At 38.8% G+C, this 22,091-nt stretch overlaps 1 protein-coding gene across 1 annotated transcript in view; it reads right to left on the reverse strand.

Annotated features, from left to right (window-relative positions):
* Positions 1 to 22,091, reverse strand: part of FHOD3 (formin homology 2 domain containing 3) — a gene marked incomplete at both ends in the record, with an annotated part of 379,512 nt that overhangs the window by 10,168 nt on the left and 347,253 nt on the right. The window contains 4 exons of the mRNA XM_080340636.1: positions 5,373 to 5,534; positions 7,912 to 8,083; positions 15,855 to 16,047; positions 17,676 to 17,866. Of these exons, the coding sequence (XP_080196762.1) occupies positions 5,373 to 5,534; positions 7,912 to 8,083; positions 15,855 to 16,047; positions 17,676 to 17,866 (718 nt within the window). The remainder of the gene's footprint in view (positions 1 to 5,372; positions 5,535 to 7,911; positions 8,084 to 15,854; positions 16,048 to 17,675; positions 17,867 to 22,091) is intronic.

Raw genomic sequence — 22,091 nt, forward strand, 5'->3', positions numbered from 1 at the left:
ACAAATTCTTCTGGTCAAGTCAACTCATTAAAATATGGGATTACATTCTGATTCAATTATGATCTGCTCCAAACCCATTTCTCCACCTCCAATATAAAGCAGATTTTTAATTTTAAGAAAAGCTAGGAGAAATAAAAGTGCAGACACACAGAGACACTCCGAGATAAAACGATGTAGGGGAAAACAAGCCTCTCACTGCACTGCGTCCATCAGATGAATCCAATACAGCCACCACTGTGCTACTCACTGTCAAACATCAGTCACATCTGGGCCCTACACTATGGTTTGCTATTCAGGGTCAGCTGAAGACCCATATTCAAACAGTAGTGTAAAGCCAAGCCATATTTAAAGACCTTTCAAGATCTATTTCCTTGGCATGGTTATCTGAAATTATTTGTTGGCAAGACCATGTTGAGATCCCCACTCTCAGACCACTGTCTTGACTTTAGAGAACCAGGAGACACATTTTTCAAGCATGAAAATTGTTAATACTAACGATTCATAAAGAAGGAGGAAGATACTCCCTCCTTCTGTTTGTGTTTTAGCCTAACTGCCTTAAGGTAATCGCTAGTCAGCTGGTCTGGTTTTGCTGCTCTATGGCTTAACTAGCATTTGAACAAGGTAATGAATGCTTAAGACTAGATAAACTTGGGTTCTTTTTCAGATCCCTGCCATGGTCATTCACTGAGGTCAGAGAGCAGCCCTCCTTGGCTCAACATTCCTAAGCATTGCCCTGCGTATGCCAGAATTAGTGTAAATACCTTCCATATGCTGATTCATGATTATTAGACTGGAGTGTGATTTTTGTGACACTGACTGATATGAATTATATCATGCTCCTGAGACAGATCCATTCAGTTCAATGGGACCAACACAGAAATGGCAACTCCAGAAGAGTCTAATCCTGAGAGAATGATTTTGTGTTGGAAGATGCCTGTTTTATATAAACAGCCAGGACAAGAAGGAAAACAGCACTAACTTCCTATTTGTCTATCGTGGAGTTTTAGGGGATTCTTTTAGTTAAATACACTTAAGTAAAGTTTTTCTCCTATGAATGATACGACTAATCTTTAAGTGTCTTCTGTTGCCTCCCAGCTGTCATGGCTATAAGACCTACTTTGTTCCTCCCCCCAAGTGGAAACAATAGACACAGGCTGGTTCATCATGGTGTGAAAGTCTCATTCAGTAACAGGATTTTCTAAGTGGTCCTATTCTTTATATAATTTCTTCTCTTAACTCACTTCTTATAATCTTCACTGCAAACTCTGCTTATCTATATTATATTTATGTATTTATTTTAATTCAGCTCTCTTTGTATTAAATAATCTCCTTTCTTGTTTTCCAAAATCTCAGTGGCATCCCACACAGATTTTCTTTTTTATTCCCCCAAACCCACTGTTTCAATGCCTGTAACGCTGTTCTGTAAACTGCTAAAATTAACTTTAGCAATTGTATTCACTGGAATTTGGACTATCAGATAGAGTGAATCTTAAAACTTCATTACCCCAATTTTTCCTTTTCACTCATTGTTTGTTATGGCACCATTTGTGAAGGTCATCCTAACCTTATGGGAGAACCAGATGATCCTAATTATATTATTTTTTTATTTCTTTGCTAAGTTGAACAGCTCCCCATAATGTTATAAAAACCTTTCTCACAGAAAGCTGCTCTCAGTCATCAAGAATGTGACAGTATATTTTCAACATAATTTGGGTTTTATGCTTTTAAAATATGCTGAACTGACGTCTCTAGAGGCTGGGATCTGCTGTTTACATACGGAATAAAGACATCAGAAAGAAAAAATATAGCAGACGCTTCCTATGGCAACTTGCCTTGAAGCTGCCTTTGAACGACCACCTCGAGGGGTGACGGAGCATTTCAGTTTCTGTGGCTCATTCAACCCCGTGACTTTCCTTCCGATTTAGTCTTCTAATGAACAAATACAACTGAAATGTTGTTTTCTCGTATAAAACAACACTCCAGTGTCTCTGGTAGGCAGGTCACTGAACACCCATTATGAGGCAATGACTTACAGTTGCTTACTGTTATTCTAAATGTCAAATTTTATCTTTAAAAACCTCCACTGTGCAGAGGTCTAGCACAGAATTAAGTTCCCTCTTTGTAGATCATCACAGAAACTCAGTTGTCATGCACTTGCTATGTACCTTAGCTTTCTGTAGTCCATTTCAGCTCCCACTGAACAAATTTCTTCCTACTAGGTCTCAGTTGGCTTCAGCCAAATCTGGGTTTATCAGTGACCCTTTGTATCTTCAGACAACAGATACAGACATTTCCATCTGTCTTTTGTTGGGTGACTCACTGCTTCATTCCTCCTCCCAATTTATGGTTCTGCTGATTGCTCTGAGAGTTCAAACTCTTCCACGTTATAAAGATCTAAATAAGCTCTCCACATACCAGATACAGTCCTGCTGCTCAACAATTATAAAAGGTAAAATGGTTCAAATGAACATGACAAAATGTCTCATCTTCCCATTACAACAATTTATTGAATGTAACTTAACCTTTTTCATATTCCTGTTTCCGATTTCCGTTAGTTATAAATGACCTGAGTACCACTTGCTTTTTACTTCTCCTTTCTTTTTTTCTTTTTATTTCCTGGCAAAAAAATCCCTTGCTTATGACAATCTTCTACCTGAAGCACAGGAAATGTTTACAGTGCAACTGCATATAAATCTTTTGAGTTCCTGATTTTTCTAAAAACATGGATCTCAGCTCAGGCTCGCTAAAAACTCTGCTGAATGCTAAGTAAGCCTGACAAGATTTCCAGTTCTGCACTGAAAGCAATGAGACATATGCAACATGATGCACAGGTAAAATCATTCCTTTTAACTGAGTTTCACTTCAATGTCCGTGAACAGACTGAATACAAAGCTCACAGCAAAAGCCAAAGGATATATATGGGGGCCTTAAGATTGAAAGTGGTGAATCAAACTCATCAGATAATAAGGTGTCTTTGCACTGCAGGTAACAGACACCATAGTATCTGCTAATGTAAATTACTGAAGTATGCCTAAGATCTACTTTCTAATATGTTCATGAAGGACCTGTGTTATATTTCTACCTGGAAGATATTCTGCTCCTTTAACTCACATCATGCACTGATAAGGGCTGCTCATTTCCTGGAGGTGCCGTATTATCACTCCAGCTGAGTGCATTTTAGAGCTAAACTACTTCCATCTATTCATCATCCAGGTATATTGGCTATCAGAGTAAAACAGTTCAGTTGAGATATTCTCCTTTCATACTTTCTTTCAGCACGTCAGCTGAAAGGGATGCTAAACCACTAAACTTTATGTTTGTTTTGAAACTGCCTTTTAACCCACTTAAGAGTCTCATCCAGATCTTGAAGAACAAACAAGCAAAAAAGCTGGACTCTGTCATGATTCATTACAATGTAAAACAGTCCCAGCCTAAATGTTTACTGAATGCTTAATCCCTGTTAATCTTTTTACTGAATATAAAAATCAATTCAATGGACAACGGAAAATATACAGTATTTTTGCTTTCATCATCCTGTGTCCTGTAGTGGGTTTTTTCAGTTTTGTTTGTTTGTGGGTTTTTTTGTTTGTTTGTTTGTTCGTTTTTACTGCAGCAAGTGCTTCCTTGAGAAAAAGGTATCCAGTAAAAAGCAGAAATCAGACTTTCAGTATTGCTAACAGAGGAAATATTTTAGCATGGGATAAACCATGGAAATAGGCAAACATACAGGAGGTTTATTTGCTGTGCACAAGCCAACAAGGGCAGTCAGCACGTGCAGAACACCAGAACCATGTGGGGAAGTGAGCAGCAGCAGAAGGTGATGCCACACAGAGGTACAGCACAGTGTATGATGGAAAGTAAGACAGACAATCCAGTACCAGCCCATATTCTTTGCTTAGAGTCTGGCTCATCTAACCAGAGTGTCCACTTTGATTTTGCTCTTGCCACATGCAGAAGTCCCTTTCTCAGCATGTTGGGGAAAGTGGATATGCTCTCAGCACATGCTAGTTTACAGCAATCACTCCTTATACCAAACGTTTTTAATCATCCACTATGTTAGAATAATTCCACAAAAACCGAAAATCAGTGTGATTTTTCACTCACTGTTGTTGTCTCCTCTTTGTCCTAACTTCCCAGAAATGCTAAAAAGATGGATGGAAAAGCAGTCAAAAAGCCACATATGGTGAATTACATTAAACACTAAAATCTTATGTTCTTTGGGTACTTATCTTTCTGATGGTAATCGCAGTAGTCTCTGCACATAGGGAAAAAAAGAACTAGAAAGGTCATCACCTCTTAAACATTATATTTACTAAAGCACAAAATCAAATTGCTCAAACTTGGATGCTGCAGCTCAGCCCTGCAGCCACACTACACCACTGAAAGATCACCAGATAAATCTGCTACCTTTTCTTCCCAGTGGAAGTTAAGCTCCTCTATCACCACTTTGCAGCCAAGAAGCAGTAGAGATTTTGTTTTCAGGGCTGTGGAAGGAGTGTACACAGCACAAGAGAGAAAAATTTTAGGAGGCAAAATCTTTCAAACTACTTTTTGCTTTATGAAGAAACCCAGCTACCGATACAACTATTAATCTTCATGCCACTTCACAGTACCTTCACAGTCTCCATTTGAGGTCTTGATCTGACTTCTCTAGTTATGAATAAGTACTGTCATAAGAGAAGCTGTAAAGCACCATAAAATATCCTTCTTACTGCTAAGTACATTTCAACTTCTGTAGAACACAGAGACCATCCACTGTATACATTGTGTAAACAATACTAAGGAATATACACCAATCATAAGTATACACTCAAGCTACTAGGCATCAATCATAAAGTCATAGAATAGTTTGGGTTGGAAGGGACCTTCGAAGCTTATCTAGTTCAACCCCCTGCAATGAGCAGGGACATCTTCAACTAGATCAGGTTGCTCAGAGCCCCGTCCAGCCTGGCCTGGAATGTCTCCAGGGATGGGGCATCTACCACCTCTCTGGGCAACCTGTGCCAGTGTTTCATCATCTTCATTGTAAAAAATTTCTTCCTCATGTCTACCCTGAAACTCCCCTCTTTTAGTTTAAAACCATTACTCCTTGTCCTATCGCAACAGGCTCTGCTAAAATTCTCTCCCCGTCTTTCTTATAGGCCCCTTTTAAGTATGGAAAGGTGACAATAAGGTCTCCCCAGAGGCTTCTCTTCTCCAGCCTGAACTCCCCCAACCTTCTCAGTCTGTCCTCACAGGAGAGGAGTCCCAGTGCTATGAATTTCGTGAAGTAACAATGCATGTCTGTATTCTAAAGGCCTGGTTCCTACACCAATATGCATAAATATTTGCACATTTGCTTATTTTGAGAAATTTAATAGCCATATACTCACATGACTTCCTATTCGCTCGTGACCGCTTCCTCTCTCTAGGCACCACTCGCTGGCTTGGCACTTGGGTGGCTGACTTTACAATGCGATCCATGATCTCATCTGCTGCGTCATCTGTTGCATTAGGTGAATCATCGTTGCCAGCATTCCACGAACCGACACGGCCTGGAAAAGTCCAGCAAATGAACTGAGGGACAAGGAGACAGAAATCTCTTGTGTCACTTTGGTTTTGCATTTGAGCTTGTTTTGGGAATTACAAGAGGCAGCTCAGTCATTGCTGCTTCAAAGTGGCCAAAGTAGAAGATTCTGCCTAATGGAGAATATTTCTAAATAATACCCTACACTCTCTGCTGTATCAGCAGAGACACGAGAGCTCAAATGCAATTATAACTTTCTATTCCCTTCAGCCTCAGAGTCTTATCCTTGACCATATAATTGGCAAATATCTTCTAGAGACTGTCTATGAGCCAAGGATTGCAGGAGTCTTGTGTGACCATGTTTCCCTCTGCTCCTATTATACAGAGACTATAAGTCATAGTACGTGTTAGAAACTCGTGCAAATCAGCAAGACAGGTCCTTTGAACCAAAAGAGAGAAACAATCAATTTCCAAGCATCTGGATCTGAGCCTATTGCAAAGAAGACATGAAAAAGGAAAAAAAAAATGTGGTTCAGCATGTCTAGTTCTCCCTTTCACAATTAAGAATTCACCTTCTCATCAAAAATCTGTGTGCATCCTGGCACAACTGTGTCCTCTGTTATGAGCAGAAAAGTAAGAGTCACTGGCAAGCTGCAAAGCTAAATAAGCAATTTTGGTTAAAACCACAAACAAACAAGTGAGCCATGTCTCTGAACCCAAGACTCTAGCATTCCTTACTTCACAGAGCTGTGTCAGACACATCCTTGGGTTCCTCCACTACAGACTACTATTCCATGTGCTTTTTGTTCTTAAATAATTTAAAGGCTAGTGTGCAGTGTGAACATTGAGAGTAAGCTTTGCAAAAGAGTGGGTGTAGTAGAACTGCAAGCAGATCAAAATACACAGGGGAAGCTATTCATATCATGTCCCCAGTGCCAATAAACAGGAGCTCTGATTAGCACTTTGCTCTTCTGCTTCTACCTTGGCTCTCAACAAGAGAAGTTGTATTACAATAGTGCTCCTGACAAACTTTTGTCTGGCTCACTGATCCTCTGCCTCTGCTGTTCTCTGAAGGGAAACACAAGGTGAGTACCATTCTCAGGACACACTGCTTGTTGGCATTTAGTAGATTACTTCAGCTATTCAGCTTGTTGCAGTGCAGATTGAATTATTCCATCTTTGTATTTAGCTAGTTGCCTTGCTTCTTAAATTGGAGCTGTGAAACTTCTAGATTAGATAGGATAATTGTTTCAGGCCTTAATAAACCACACACACACAGTGGTGGATGCTCGGATGTGCTGCCAGTGGTATAAAAAATGAATCAAGAAAGTGTAAGATATCGAAGTGTGAGGAAAAAGAAATACCAGAACAGAAAACTGAGGACTTGAATCGGTGCATCACGTGTACTCCAAAACCATCTTGCACGTATCTCATGTATGGGAGTGGGTGAAGGGAAGATGAAAGAAAATAAACTTGTGAACCCAAGTGTCTGTAAAATGATTTAGCATAAAGGAAGTGGTTTAGTGGCTGCTTAAATGAAGAGATGTACCAGCGAATCATGTCTTGGACAAAAAACAAGGCTGTTTCATGGCCAAGAATGGTTGTACCAGTGACCTCTTCCATCAGAGTATCAGGTGTTGGAACTGGCAGATTGGGGCAGGTTTTAATTTCCTCCCTGTCAGCTTTCAGCAATCACCTGTGCTGATACTTGGAAACAGCAAAGCACTGTGAACCTCTGAGACAGAGGTATCTGTCAAGAGAGCAAGGACATGTGAGACTGTCCACAGGAGATTTTAATGCTCCTAGGCTCCACTTAATCACAGTATCACAGCATGTTTGGGATTGGAAGGGACCTCAAAAGATCAGCTCGTCCAATCCCCCTGCTGGAGCAGGAACGCCTAGGTGAGGTCCACCACCTTTGCAGATTAGCAAAGAGGTGGTTTAAAGATTAATCTTTTCCAAATCCATTTTTCTCTCCCCAATCATTCCTAAAATGCTGCAAGACCCTTTAACTTCAGTTTGAATTGCTACATTCCACTTGCTTCTATTGAAAATAAAAAGAAATCCCCATCATGGGTTCCCTGGATGCCCCATTTTGCTTTCACTATTAGAATAAGAATAAAAACTGAGGTGTTAGTGGGCAGACACATTCACGGTGTGGGGAGAGGTGAGAATTTCTGCAGCCTTTGGCTGTGATCCACATGGTAAAACTTCAGGCAAATTCTTCTACATGCCCATGCCTCAAATCACTACTTCCAGCATGGAAACACTACTGGGGTCTTCTCCTTCCCCTTTGACCCTTTCTGCCACAAGCGCTACACAACAGGGCCATGACCTGCCTTTGGGCCAGCATGTGGCTACCGTGCCACAAGAAAGGTAGCCAAAAGGAAACTGCTGGCACTTACCTCGGCTGGCCCGGCTTCGAGTGCGGACCCCGAGCGCTGTGGTGCTTTCCCCGCCGATGGAGGAGGTCTTCAGCACGGCCTTCATGTTCTCATGCTCAGCAGCATCCTCAGCGTACTGCAGCCCCTGGGGCTGGCTCTGGCAGGGGGGGGAGCTGCTGGAGAACTTGCCAGACTGCGGGAGGAAAACGGATTTGTTGTTTTAACACAAAATAGTACAGAGAATAGGCCAGAGTCTCGAACGTGAATTGCAAGGAGAAAAGTGTCCTCCTGGGCTCGGTTTGGAGTGCAGCTGTTCCCAAAAGAGCCAGAGAACAGTTGTCTCTCTCCCAGCACATGCCCCCTGAGCAGAAATAAACTGGAAACAAGGTGATGGCAGGGAGCGGACACAGAGGAAAACCAGATGCATTAGCTTAAGCTTTATAATTTTGACCTTCTGTCTGAGAGTATAAGGTAAAAGACTTGCTTTGAAATGTTTGACCCAGGCTGGGCCTGATATGGGGTCAGGTATGACACCTTGCGGGGACAGCATGGGACCTGACACAATTCAGAAACTGCTTTTTTTCCTGTAAAATCACCTTTAAGTAGCAAGCCAAAATGGGAAGATTCATCTAGGAAGACAGACCTTTGTCTGTCTTTCTGCATAGAGAACTCTCAAATTGCTCTAAAACACAAATACCTACAAGTAACCTTAAAACACATTACCAGTAACGCTGAAAAAATCCCCGGTCCCAAAACACCCAGCCAAATTATTTCATGGCCAAAACACAAAAATTGCAGTCAGCAGTTAGAAGAACAAACAAAACCTTACAAGAGATTCAGGAATCTGCCTGCTGCTTCCCCAGCCCCCCCGTGATTTCCCTGTCACCAGGACTACGTGAACAACAGCAGCCACATCAGCTGGGCACGCACAGCACGTGGATGCAGCAGCTCCGTCGGTTGCTGAAAACAGCCATCTAGAAACGGATGAAAATAGCAGAAACTGATACTTTCTAAGGAGAAGAGCTTGTGTTGCTGGGCTGCTCTCCCTGCCCGCCCCCTGCCTACAAAGGGCTGAGATGTTGGTGTTCGCTCTTCTGCTCTTACCTACAGAAAGGCTGAAGTACATTTAAAAGACACTCCTGGCTGCAGAAAATATCAGCTCCATCAAGAGCAAACAGGCATCAACAGATAATAATACCCCTTGGTATTCTCAGTCTTATCAGTCTAGCATAAGAAACTGAAAATAATTTCCTTTTTCCTTTTAATCTTTCTTACTCTGAGCAACACAGATGAAAGAAGGTGTGCTGCATTCTCTTCTCCCTTCGCATAATAAACGACATTAATTATTCAGTTGATGGTATCAAGCCAGTCAGTTAAAGGGATGCAATCCTGCAGAGCCTTTCTGTCAGAGAACAGTAAATTGAAAGAAAAGAGTAGGTCCTGCTTTCAGAGGTTTGATTAAGTCCCCAGGGCTGTCAAGACTTGACAATAAAAAATTGAAAATATTTAATCTGGAAATCAATGACAGGATGATTCTATTTTAACATAATGACTTTTCAGGGTAGGACAGCAAGTTAAGTGAGTAGCAAAACAATAATCCCTACAAGGCACTGAGCTAAATATACCAGTGTGAGATTTGTTTTTGATAGTGAGAAGTTTGTTTCCTTGTTAAAATATTAGCTTGCAACATTTTGCTGTGGAAAGTATACAAGTGCTAGAGTTTAACAAGTGAAATTAAAGACAGAAAACCATTACAGAGAAACTTCTATGGAAGTGCATGCCATTTTTGCATTAAGAATACTCTCTTACACACAATGGGTTGGTAAAGCTAATCAATACCATCTCAGAAAAAAAACAAAGGATAAAGTCTTCACATAACTGTTAGTTGCTATTCACACAGGTTAGTTAAATGTTGGCATAAACAGGCTAATTCATGTAATTTTCTTTCTATGCCCCAGGCTATACAGCAAAAATCATCACTGAGGGCGAAGCTCTGTAGCCATAAGTTTTATCTCACTTCCTTAATTTTCAGATGTGGCTGTAGATTAATGCCCAAACCCCAGATTCTTGAGCAAATGACTGCCATTATGAAGCTGAGCATTAAGCCACATCGTTTATGTTCAGCAAATTGAAGAAAGATCTAATGCTGAACAAAAAATGCATTGCACAATAGATGCTCCTCAAACCAATACATTATTTTATTATAAACATAGCTAACACATTATAGTTCTGAACTTTTTTTATTCATTACTTTATTCATTTTCAATATCACCTTTTGGAGCACTTTATGACAAATACAGGAACTACTCCATGGCTCACCTCTACAGTGACTGAACTATCTTATTCCCAGTTCATACAGTGAGGAGAACAATTACAATCTGCTTTGCATCCCTATATCCTGATGCTTTGGAACTCTATAAATTAATACTATTTGGACTTCCATAGCTTAATAATGAGTATTAAATTTTCATGGTAATCCATAGTAAAAGATAACTGATGATGCCGATAACATTCTGATCACTGATGTTTTGGGTAGTGGAGATACTTTGCAGTTTAATAAACAGACATTAAGGAAAAGAAATGCGGAAACTTAAAATGATTAAGACCTCAGGTCAGGATATCCTTATTCAAGAGAGCAGGTATGCATATGGTTAAAGCTGACTGTAAAAATGCATTTTTATGATTGAGCCAAAAAACTATGAGCAAAATGTCATGGTTCAGATTTCCAGTTGAGCAGATGGAGTTGAGCAGTCCATACTATCTGAGTTAGAAATTAGATGTCACAGCACACAGGGGACATGGGAATGACATGCTCTTTCAGAGAACCCTACCTCAGCATCCTCCTCTTCATCGGTCTGCCACCGGAAACAGAAAAACAGGGTGGAGAAGGACAAACAGGAAGATTTAGGAAAGACAGTATGGTCAAACCACGACAGAGTAAGAGGCAACCATGGTACTGTTTATGCAATTATAGGATGACATAAAAATATAAAACATACAAGGAGTCTATTCCTTAGATGATTAACTTGCTTTTTTTTAATTCATTTAACTGTATGTAGAACAGACTGTCACTGTCAGTAGGGTATATAAACTTTTCCTGATTTTTCTTAGAGGAATTCTGAACTGAATCTACCCCTGAACCCATCCTATTTCTCTCCCTTGAGTCACATGCTTGCTTGCCCCAGAAACTGCCCTGTGGAAACTGAGAGCACTAGGAAGGAGTCCCACTCATTTTCCCAGCTCTGTTCAGCACAGGGAGGTCCTGGACGCTCCTTCTTCCAGTGGTGTGGTCGGCTTCTTGGCAATTCCTTTTCTCTACGCTTAAGAGGTTTTTTTAATTCTTTTTTTTTTTAAAGCAGGAGCTTTGCAACTTCCAATTTAACAGAGCACTCAAGTGCTGAGTAGTCTTTGAATAAATGCTTAATAATAAATGATTCAAGTTCTTCAGCAGCTGCCTGATATCAGATCTGGGAAATCAGAGAGATGCAATTATTCTTTGTCATCAGGGTTTTCACCCTCGTGACAGCAGGCGTGTAAAACTATCTTGACACTTACACTACATTAAATGCAATGGGCATATCAAAATATTGTGGCATATGGTGTGTTCTTAGATTTGGGGACATATAGGGAATTAGCAAACTATTTAGAGTTGTGTTCCCAAATGACTGGGGATTTCTTCATCGGGTTGCAAGATGCCCCACATGGAAGGCTCCCAAAGTAAAACACAAGTTTCTCAAGTATCTGGGCTGCTTGTTTCCATAATTTTCAGTTTGATTCCTTATAAAGTGTAAACATAGCCCAGAAATTTGATGCATTTTTTTTAATTTGTGGGTTTTGTTTTGTTTTTTAGAAGCATTCCACCAATGCTATTCCCCTCCCTGGTGTTACTAATACATATTTTTGACCTTATCTCCATCTCAGTTATGATTTTTGTCTGGGATTGATATGTTCTGTTCCAGAAACATTCATCATTAAAAACAAAAGCCCAATTTACTTTGGCCCTCAGCTTAGTTTCAGCGCAATCTCCATAAGAAGATTAGCTGTGAGAGTACTGAGCAGCACTTTAACATTACTTTTTAAGGGTATGTTTTATTCGAAGAGTGAGATGCTTATTTTTCTTTGGACACAGTGGCACTGACAGAAACACAGGCAGATATTTTGCAGAGGAACCTCAGCAGGTATGCTCCCTTTACATTATGAAAAGATCCATTTGTTTTTTCCATCCCTTGTGGTGCAGGGAGTCACGCCATAAAGCAGTTGTTCTGAAGAAGGCCACTCTTCACTTTTTGGCATGATTAAGAAACAGAAAGGAGAAGAATGGGAAGAAAAAACATACTTGTATCCTAATCCATAAGTACATCTATATAATAAAAACTAGGAGGAGAGCAAATTAAGCTACACTATGCAAAAAGCACTCAGGGAAAGGTGAAAGAGCAGAGCACACATATTGCAAAGAGTGTGCTCCGAAAAAAAGAAGGATTATATTATTACTTTATTTCAGGCTAGATTTTCACAGGGAAAGTCCCAGCTGCTGACCTTCCTGTCCATTTAATCAACCTAAAAGTCATTTGCTCTGGACATACTTTAAGGTCAATGTATTCCTCTCTGTTTGATTTTTTCACATTTAATATTACCAAAAAGCACTGGAAGAATATTGCTGTACTGAATACCTCCTGCAGGTACAAGATGTTAATTTTAAGAGAAAAAAAAAAGAAAAAAGGCTGTTTGATTCTTCTGTCATCTAGTATTGGGTATTGCAGGACAATCTGAGATTTCTCTCCTTCCATTGCTCTCTCCCTGCCTCCCATTTTCCCTTTAGGCTAGCATTTCTATGTGGTGGATTTGCTGTTTCAAAATATTATTTCTATTACATAGCAATTTTGGAAATGAAACTCTTAAGTATCATGAAAAGCAGAGCTTCATAAATCTGGAAGACAGATGCTTATATTATCTACTATTAAAAATAATTTAAAAGCTCAGAGTTGTATCTACAGTTGCATTTCTTCTCTATTTTGCTTACTTGTTATTTTTAGTGTGCCTGAAATGAATGACTGCTATCACTGGCTAAAGTCAGATATAAGGTTACAGAGACTAGGCAGTTTTCCCTATGAAACTGTGGCAGCTCACTGTTCTTATCCTATTTTTTCCATCCTCCACAATTTTCTCCCTCTCTCTCTCATGCAGACAACATTCACTGAGATTTAAACTGACAGTGCCCAGTCCGCTTCAGCTATTAAAGAACATACAAAGAGCTCTGCGGTAAAAGGCTGCAAGAAATACTCCTCATCGTGTTTCTCAGCCCTGCTCCACATGAGCACTTGCTGAAGCTGATGCAAGTTCTCCATGCAAAGAGCCAGCAGATTCTCTCCAAGTAAAGAGCCAGCACCCCGCTGCCTTCCAAATCTGCAGGGGAGACCAAGCTTTAAGAGATATGTGCCTTCTCATTAAGAACTGGGATGGTTCTGGCTTACTCCTTTCCCATTTTTACTAAAATCCTTCTTCTGCCTAAAAGCATTGTAAGGTGACAGAAATGAGATCCTCAGGAAACTTTCAAAAGGACAGGCAGGTAAATATCAAATGACTGCACAATACTTCTAGGTCACCAAAAGCAGAAATTAAAATTCCACATGACCCCTTCTTATTAGAATTACTTTGTAGAAAGACTTTCTTTCCAGTGTCAAGATCTAAACTTTCTTCTATCAGTGTTTAGAAACTAGTTGAACATACCGTCAATGCATTACTGATATCTCTTCCCTTTCCAATGCCTTCAAATACAAAACACTAAGAAAATCAAAACCAGATACAAACCGCAGCCAACACAAGACTACAATAAAACTCTCCTTTTTCATCATTCTTCACACATAAATATCTTTTATCCTGCTGATTTGGAAACTTGTTTTGAGGTAGATCTGCCTTTGAAGTTGTCAAAGCAAGCTGTGATAAATAGTCTGGTGCAACTTTAATTCTGTTTTACCATGTACTGCAATCAAATGAATGGTAAACGAGACCATATTACTAGGCTACAGTTAAAGAGATTTAGTAAGTCCTGAAATAACCATATGGCCCCATGAATAACTTCCTTAAAGAAGGGGAATTTTAAAGAATGTCTTCCTTTTTTTTTTTTTTCTTTAAGCTAATAGAACCATTACATAATTATAAATTAGTGACAGGTAAAAATGCTCCCTTTCAGTGGACCTCAAAGATATTTTTGGGTGGAATACTAACATTTAGGTGGCATTTAATTGTTGTAAAATCTCAGCACTATCTTGAGCTGAACAGACATCTTCTTCCCAGAGTAGTTTTTCTGGGAAAGGCCTAGCTGCTTCTTTTCCTACATTTTTCAGAAACCAGCCATTGTCTCTGGCTCTGCTCATCAATTACTGGCTGTCAGCCCTGAGCCTTTCTCTGGTTTGAAAGGGTCCCTTCTCTCTGCTTCCTGAACCTGGCTGCCGGTGATCAGATTTCCTTCTCCCCTCAGTTTTCCTGGAGGAACAGGACACAGCAAGGCTTTCTCAGCCCTGTCATAGCCCGGCAGAAACAGAAACACTACATCATATAGCAGGAAACACTACATCATATAGTAGGAAATCAAGAGCTCCATCACATCTCAGTATCACCTAAGCTAGTCAAAACTACTGAAGCTATCTGAGGAAATGAACATTTTAATTTACCAGTCTCTTTGGTTAATGCTAGCTTTTCTCTTCTCTAGAATATGGCAGAAAAACTGAGAGGCAAGTGAAGAGAGTGATCTCAGTTCCCCAGTGGTAGTTTTCAAAATTTTTATGACTATATTATATCCTTCACATAAAATCAGAGCCTCTTCCTTAACCTGAGGCTAGACCAAAAGGAAAATCTTTTGAGATAATAATACAGGTTCAACATTTTCTCTAGATGGGGCAGATTTCCAGATTTACAGAGGATATTGCCAGGAAAGATCTACAAATGATCGTGAGTCGATGACTTAAATACAATCTCAATTTATATCGGTCTCAACACATAGATATATATGTATATTTTGACCTGTGTTGCCTGAGCCATAAAACTGTAATCAGCCTAGGGCTTTTCATGCCAAAGGCAGGGGTAGCTTCATATGCAGTGAACCACTTGCATCTAATTGAGACTCCAGATTTGGATATTGAGACAGCTGGAAATTTTTATTAAGTACTGGCACTTCTTAAAACTTTATTTGGATTGAGTCAAACTACATCAACCTAAAGAAAAAATGAAGATTAAAAAAAATCAAGTGAATTTTAAATCTTACTATGCTGAGAAAACGAATCTTGTTTTAATTTATTTTATCAGTATGCACATATACAGTCAAAAAGGTCACAGGGTAACATCTTTTGTGAACATAAATTTGTCCACTCTTTCAGAACCCCAAAGCAGTCTGTTCCATTAAAATTGGCTGTTCTGTGGTTTAATGTTAAGAGGAAAATTGCTGTGCATATGCATGCATATATATATAGATAGATAGATAGATAGATATAGATATAAGTAGATAAAACACAGAGATTAAACACTGTATATTAGGATATTCAACGATGGAGGAAAAAAAAAACCATTTAAATTCATTTGTAATCACTTAGGTGGCTACAATGGTTGACCATTTAAATCACATCCTCAGTTAGGAGCCTAATTTCTAGGTTTTTTCATGTTCTTGTCTGATCAGGTGCACATAGTTCCAGTGTCTTCTAGATATTTTAGGCACTGTCTGTGCAATACACAGAAATGCTGTTTTTGGATGTTTAATTTCAGTTTGTTCTCATTCTGTAAATTGGTATGAAGCAAAAAATATTCCCATTCAACGACCTGCAAGTTTTGCCTCCTAAGAGAACAGAGTTCATAACTTACAGTAGAAGAACCTCCTAAGAATAAAAATAAAGAGTAACAACACTTTATATATGACATTCAATGAAAGAAAGTTTTACAAATCCATGTTGTGGGAGATACATTTTGCCACTTACATCTGTTATCATTTTCCCTCTGGTCTTGTTTCTTTCCCTGTGGTTAGCTCGTTTCTGTTTTTGCTGCAGAACTCGTTCCCTGGTGGTGCGGTATTCCAGAGCAAATTCGCTAATAATTTTGCAGAACTTATTGATGTTGACTTCACGTATTGCATAGGGAGGATGGCCCATAAATAACAAAAATGAGTGAAACCTGGAAAATAATGAGTTCATAAAAGCAAAGGGAAAAAAATCTTTATTGATGGTTTCTGGGGGGAAAAAACCCAACATTTCAGTGAATGCATTTATTACTTTATTAGCTCCCATCATTTCACTTGTGTGCTACAGAATTTTCAGGGATGCTTTGCATAACACTGGCATGTTTTATAATTAAAACCATGGAAGTCTTGTCCGTGATAACTTCATCCCAGTCCACTTTCCCAGGCTCATGCAAGAGATAAGATATTTATGGAACTCCATCTACTTTATATGACTAATTTGACATGTGAATGACCAATTTCATTTCAGTTCTAGAAAAAATATTTATTAAGTTTCAATTCTATTTATGTGTATAAAGCAACTTCAAAGAGGCTGTTAGGTTGTTGGGGAAAGTCTAGACAAGAAGATTTACAAGCTAGCAAACACAAGAAGGAAAGAATTTCTGGTTCACAAAACTAACCATAAAATTATATTATCTACCAAGTGCTTTAGTTTGGGATACTCTAAATTTGCTGTTTTACTGCTTCTGTGGCATTCAAAACTTTCACACTATTTGCAGCTTTTACTATTGTCTCTATATTGCATGATTTACAACTGCACAGTAAATGTTTAAGAATGTGTGGGAATTCCTTTTAAATGCATGTGCATCCCTGATGATAGTCTTCCCAATCCTAAAAAGATGCATGTACATGGATACATTTTTTGAGAACTATACTAGATGTTGCAGGACATAAGAGGAAAAAGTTAATATTTTTCTTATTTGTACAATGCATATGGTAAATATAACAGGAAAACAGTGAGTTCACTTCCCTTCCACTGCCATTAGGATTTCTGATCACTTATGGCATAAAAACCAGGTCATTATAAAAACAAAATAAGAGCTGAATCAACTTCTCAAGTGTATATCCACAAATTTGGGATCATTTGGAATCCACATCCTAATTTTGATGCCAGAAATTTGGAAATTAGTCGCAAGTTGGAAAATCTCTAAAGCTTTCCTTAATAAACAGGAACACAGATAAATTACTCAGATGACTTAAACTACATTTGTGAATCTGAAAAAAAAAAAAGGCTCAGGTATATTGCAGAATTATCATGGGTATGTACATTTGAACGCACTACAATTACTGTTAACTCCATTGGACTAAACTAAACCCAATGGCAAGTCCTAAGGAGAGAAATCTTAATTCTGTCTACTGCTGCATCAGCATAAAACACATAGTTGCAGATCTTGCAAACAGGAGTGGTGCTGCCTATAGAAGAATTGGCTGTACAAGACTCATTATAACTTCTGCATATTCAGGGAAGTACAGAAAATATACCAACTTAACCATGAAGCTGCTAGCTTTTGGGGATCAGGAGTTGAAAGACCCAGTTATTGTACCCTGAGAATAAATGGATTCTGATCCTTGCTTCTTTAAATCAGAAATACAGAAACTTTCTGGAGTGAGGATTTTTCTTAAATGGCGTTTATAAAAAGCATGTATCACATACATCTTGCTAGCATTGCTTGCTGGAATGTGGATTAAACACTTCTAAAAAACATATTTATGATGTCGTAACGTATAATTTCAGTAAGTCATTTATTAGCAAGATATTGCTGCCACCAAACTAATTCTGTACCTGTTAATTATTCTTCTGTGAACAATCTTCAGGATTATGATTCTTTCTGCACAGTCTTTAAGGAACTCGGACATTTTTTGCTTTAGAGATGGCTTCATTTCATGCTTTGCAATAGCTTTAAGGTGATCCCACGATGCTTTGCATCGTCTTTCCATCTGACACAAGTTTTCCTGGAGTTGTTCAAAGTCAACCTGAAAAAAAGAAAAAGGAAAAGAAAATGGAACACTTTAAGTGAAAACATTGAGGTAGTATCCTTGGATATCTGAACAATGCAGTGTATGTGTAAGAAAGGGTCAGCGTCATGGCAGCACAACATTGGCTCACATTATTAATTACTACTAAATAATTAAGAAAAAGCTTTCTCTGTCTTGTTTCATCTAGACATGAAATGTTAGTAAGGAAAACTGAAAACAAATAAATAGATATACATAGATACTTGGTTTTAGTCTTGGAGGCCTAACATCTAAAGAAGAGACAATAAAACATTGTGATGTGTTTTTTCCTTTGCTAATAACTTCATGCCTGCACCAAGCAACTGTATGACTCAGTTATGTCTGAGGTAATACAAAACTTTCTATTTCTTTTTCTTTTTTTTTAATCCTTTTCTCCACTACTCATAGCTTTTTATACCCTGTTTACTGCTCACTGTTGCACCCAGCCAACACTTCTCCAATTTAGGAAGCACTTGGATCTATTCCCTACCCCTGCACTGACTTGTTAATAGATGATCTACTCCTAATCACAAAATTCACGGGCAAGAATTTTTTAAAGCTCTATTGAAAGTAAGTGCTATTTGGTGATCTCAGCACTAACTTTCATTCCTTGAAATACAGTACGGATTTACTGGCTTGTAACAAGATCATATAATAGCTTTGAAAGTCAACACAGTTAAAATAAATGACTGCATCCTATAGTAACATTCATCAGGATGGAAGCCAACACATTCCACGGAAGGTGAGAGAGAGCTTCTCCTTAATTCATCAACCAAAAAAGGTGTTCAGACTGCAATGGTCTACAGAAGACATTCAGGATGCGTTGCTAACAACTGAAGTGCATTAATGACCCAGCCACAGCACATAACAGATGAAAAAAGTAAAACTACCCAACACGTTCTTGAATTCTGAAGAAAGGAAAAATTTATTTCATAATACCACTTCACAATGCAGATGAACTCAAGCTATATAATACAGACTTAACCCTCAGATTCTAAATGTGTCAGCGTTACAGGATGTCACAGTCTGGTACTCTAGTTAATTCCTTAAGGATAAACAAAAAACAGCATCAGGGAGGGGTTTTAGTTCACTCTTTTTAGGTCTCACCCACTGCTGAGATCTATACTGAGGACGGCCATGAGAAATGCATTATTATTAAAAAGTTCCTGGTATTGATTTGATTTGGTTTTGCTGTTATTTATAAAGCGATGTATTTTTCCTCTTCACAAGGAAATATAAACATTCTTTGATCCATTCTGCTATTCAGAAGAGCCCTGCATGCAGAGCAGCTGTGGGGTGTTTTTTTTCCTTATATCCATATCAATGCGTATGCTAAAAGACAAAAAAAATATCTTTTCCAGGTCAGTATTTTCGCTGTTGATGATAAACACATTGCTACTCTCCTAGATGGTATATCTCAGGGCTGTCAAACTCGTTTTCACTGGAGGCTACATCAGCGTCACGGTTGCTTTCAAAGGGCCGAATGTAATTTTAGGACCGTGTAAACGTAACTACTCCTGGTCACTTTTTTTGTGAACAGAAAGGAACACACAGAAAAGTATTCACATACAAAACATTAAAAGTCAAAATTTTTCAGAGAAAAACATGCACCCCGTCTGATATTTCATGAAGTGCTTTTCCACTGGAGCAAATTTTGCAGGTAGGCACAGAATCCATCGCATTTCAGTCTGCTTTAATTCTTACACGCAAGGAGTTAAGTGAGGCTTTTTTCATACTTGACATACAATACAGGATCCCTTTCCTTTATCCAAGGTGTAGAAACTGCCTCCCAACAGAGCACCAGGTAACAAAGCTAAGTCTGCAGATCTTTCTAAAAAATACAAGCAACCAAACAGCCTGCTGGCAAGAGTTTTTCCTACTAATCTCACTGGAGTGGGATGTAAACATTTAGGCTGGATCAGCTCAGAGTGAAAATTCTCAAGTCAAAAATATTTGGACTCTGCTACTAAATGTATCAAAACATTTGATATTTTGTAGCTTTAGAGTAATACCTGCATGACATTTCAAATCACAGAAAATAAGCTTCCCCCTGCCCAGCACCTTTTTCTCCTAACAGCAATAGCACGAATGTGATGCTCTCCCATGTGGAACAGCATAAGGTGACAAGCACAGTTATTCTCACTGTATCTCCTCTCTCCTTCATTTACATACCCTACCCTCTTATTTCCTTTGCCATCCCCCTTTTCTTCTTCAGTGCTCATGTTCAGATAAGAAATTGGCCATAAACTTCACAGCACGGTAAAGCAAAAGATCCACTGAGAGCTGATCTTCTAACTGGGCTCTCCTGCAATTGCAGACATTTGTACACAGGATCCAGGTGGTGCTGTTTTCTAGGCTAGTGGAATATAATATCCAGTTATTAGTGTATGTTAAGTGTAGGTATCAGCCCTCACACAGACTGGCTTTCCACAGCTATCTGAAATAGCAGTATGTATTATTAACTGCTAACATACGCCAAAATACTGCTGAGGTAAGATGCTCTTATTCTGCGAACTCTTACATTTTCTAAGCCTTGGAAAGCTGTTGGTGCATTAACCAAGGCAGACAGCTACTAATTCCCTTAATTATGAGCACCAGATCCCACTGACAAGTAGGATCCTGATGAATTCGGCATCCTCAGATCCTCTTCTCTCTTCACAGTGAAGCCCAATGCATCATAGACATGAAGAAGCTTTTACTGTATTCTAACCAGCAGCAGTCCAATGACCATGCGGCCAACAAGCCTCTCCATTATATGCACATCTGTGTCATAAAACAGCAGGTACTTGCATCAGTGAAAATTGTAAGTAAAATTCAGATCCTTCTGAAAAGCAACAATTCAACCTCGCTTCAATTGAGATAACTGACAATGAAAGATGAGCACAGTGGTCCAAACCTAGATCAATATTTGTGCACAAATGTTCAAAAGTAGTCACATTGTTTACCAATATCCTTGTAATTACCTTTTTATTGGGGGGGGGAGTGTATTTTATTGTTGTTCTGTTTAGGATGTCTTCTAACACTGAAAGTGTTATAACAGCAATGATGATAAATGATCATAGGGACATGTTGTTGCATGGTCAGGAGAATAAAAACTTGTGTGAAGTAAAAATGACAATTAACCTAATACGCATAAAGGAAACATGAAAAGGCTTATATTATACCATACCACATCCCTGCCAGTCCACAGAGCATTCCCAAGGGAAGAAGGATCACATCTTTTCATTTATTTATTTCCAACACATTATTAAAGGAATTAATGCTGCATAATAGTAGGAAGATACTATTCCTTTCTTTCATTCATTCTTTCTCTCTTGAAGGGAAAGATGCACCAATTCCAGGTTTTGAAGGAAGGTGGAAACACACATTCTTCTTCCTCCTCAGCTCAGTGCACGTATGTGCAAAAGACATGCAGCTTGCTGGCCATGCTTACTGTTACCTTCTGCTAAAACTTAAAAAAATAAATATATTTTTTTTTCCCTCAGGCAAAAGAATGAGTGATCTTAGGCTCTTATGTAAGAAAGATTTACTTTTCTTTCAGACATGGTGTAACGTTTATTTGCATTTGTAAATCAATTTAGAAAAAGCAACTTTGTAAATGCTCCTGGGATATATTTGGTATTTTTCCCCTTTCTCCTGCCAGGTTCCTCTCCATTCACAAGCTCAGTAGCTGAAAAACACAACTAATTGTTATTTGTCTGTGAAATCTCTTGCTAGGGCTACTGTTCAGTCTTCTGAGAAGTGCCTTTGTAGACACTGTTGCATCAGGGTGGAATAGCCAGAGACAGTCCATCCAAATAGGATTTAAAGACTAGTTTATATGACATAAGCCCTGAGGGGTCACCTGTATTCAGGAAATGATTGCCATAACTCATTAATGGGCAACTTAGAAAAAAAATAAACTATTTTTCAATTTAACACACCACCATATTTTGCACAAATAACACTCAGACCAAGAATAAAACCTTCCAACCACATGCCAGCGACGCCAGAACTCATTTTAATCCCTTTATATCATTATTTATTGCTTGCCATCATAGTAACAGATGAGTTTGCCATAAACAACACCACAAAAAGAATTCTACCAGCTTTCTTACTTTGTTAGGCTGAGAATTCAATACAGCACGATACACCTGCAGCCCAAATGACTTCTGTTCTCTCTGGGTTTCACCGTACTCAAAAAACTACCACCACCATCAAATGT

The sequence above is a fragment of the Nesoenas mayeri genome (genome assembly GCF_963082525.1).
Source record: "Nesoenas mayeri genome assembly, chromosome: 2".
Taxonomy (NCBI): Eukaryota; Metazoa; Chordata; class Aves; order Columbiformes; family Columbidae; genus Nesoenas; species Nesoenas mayeri.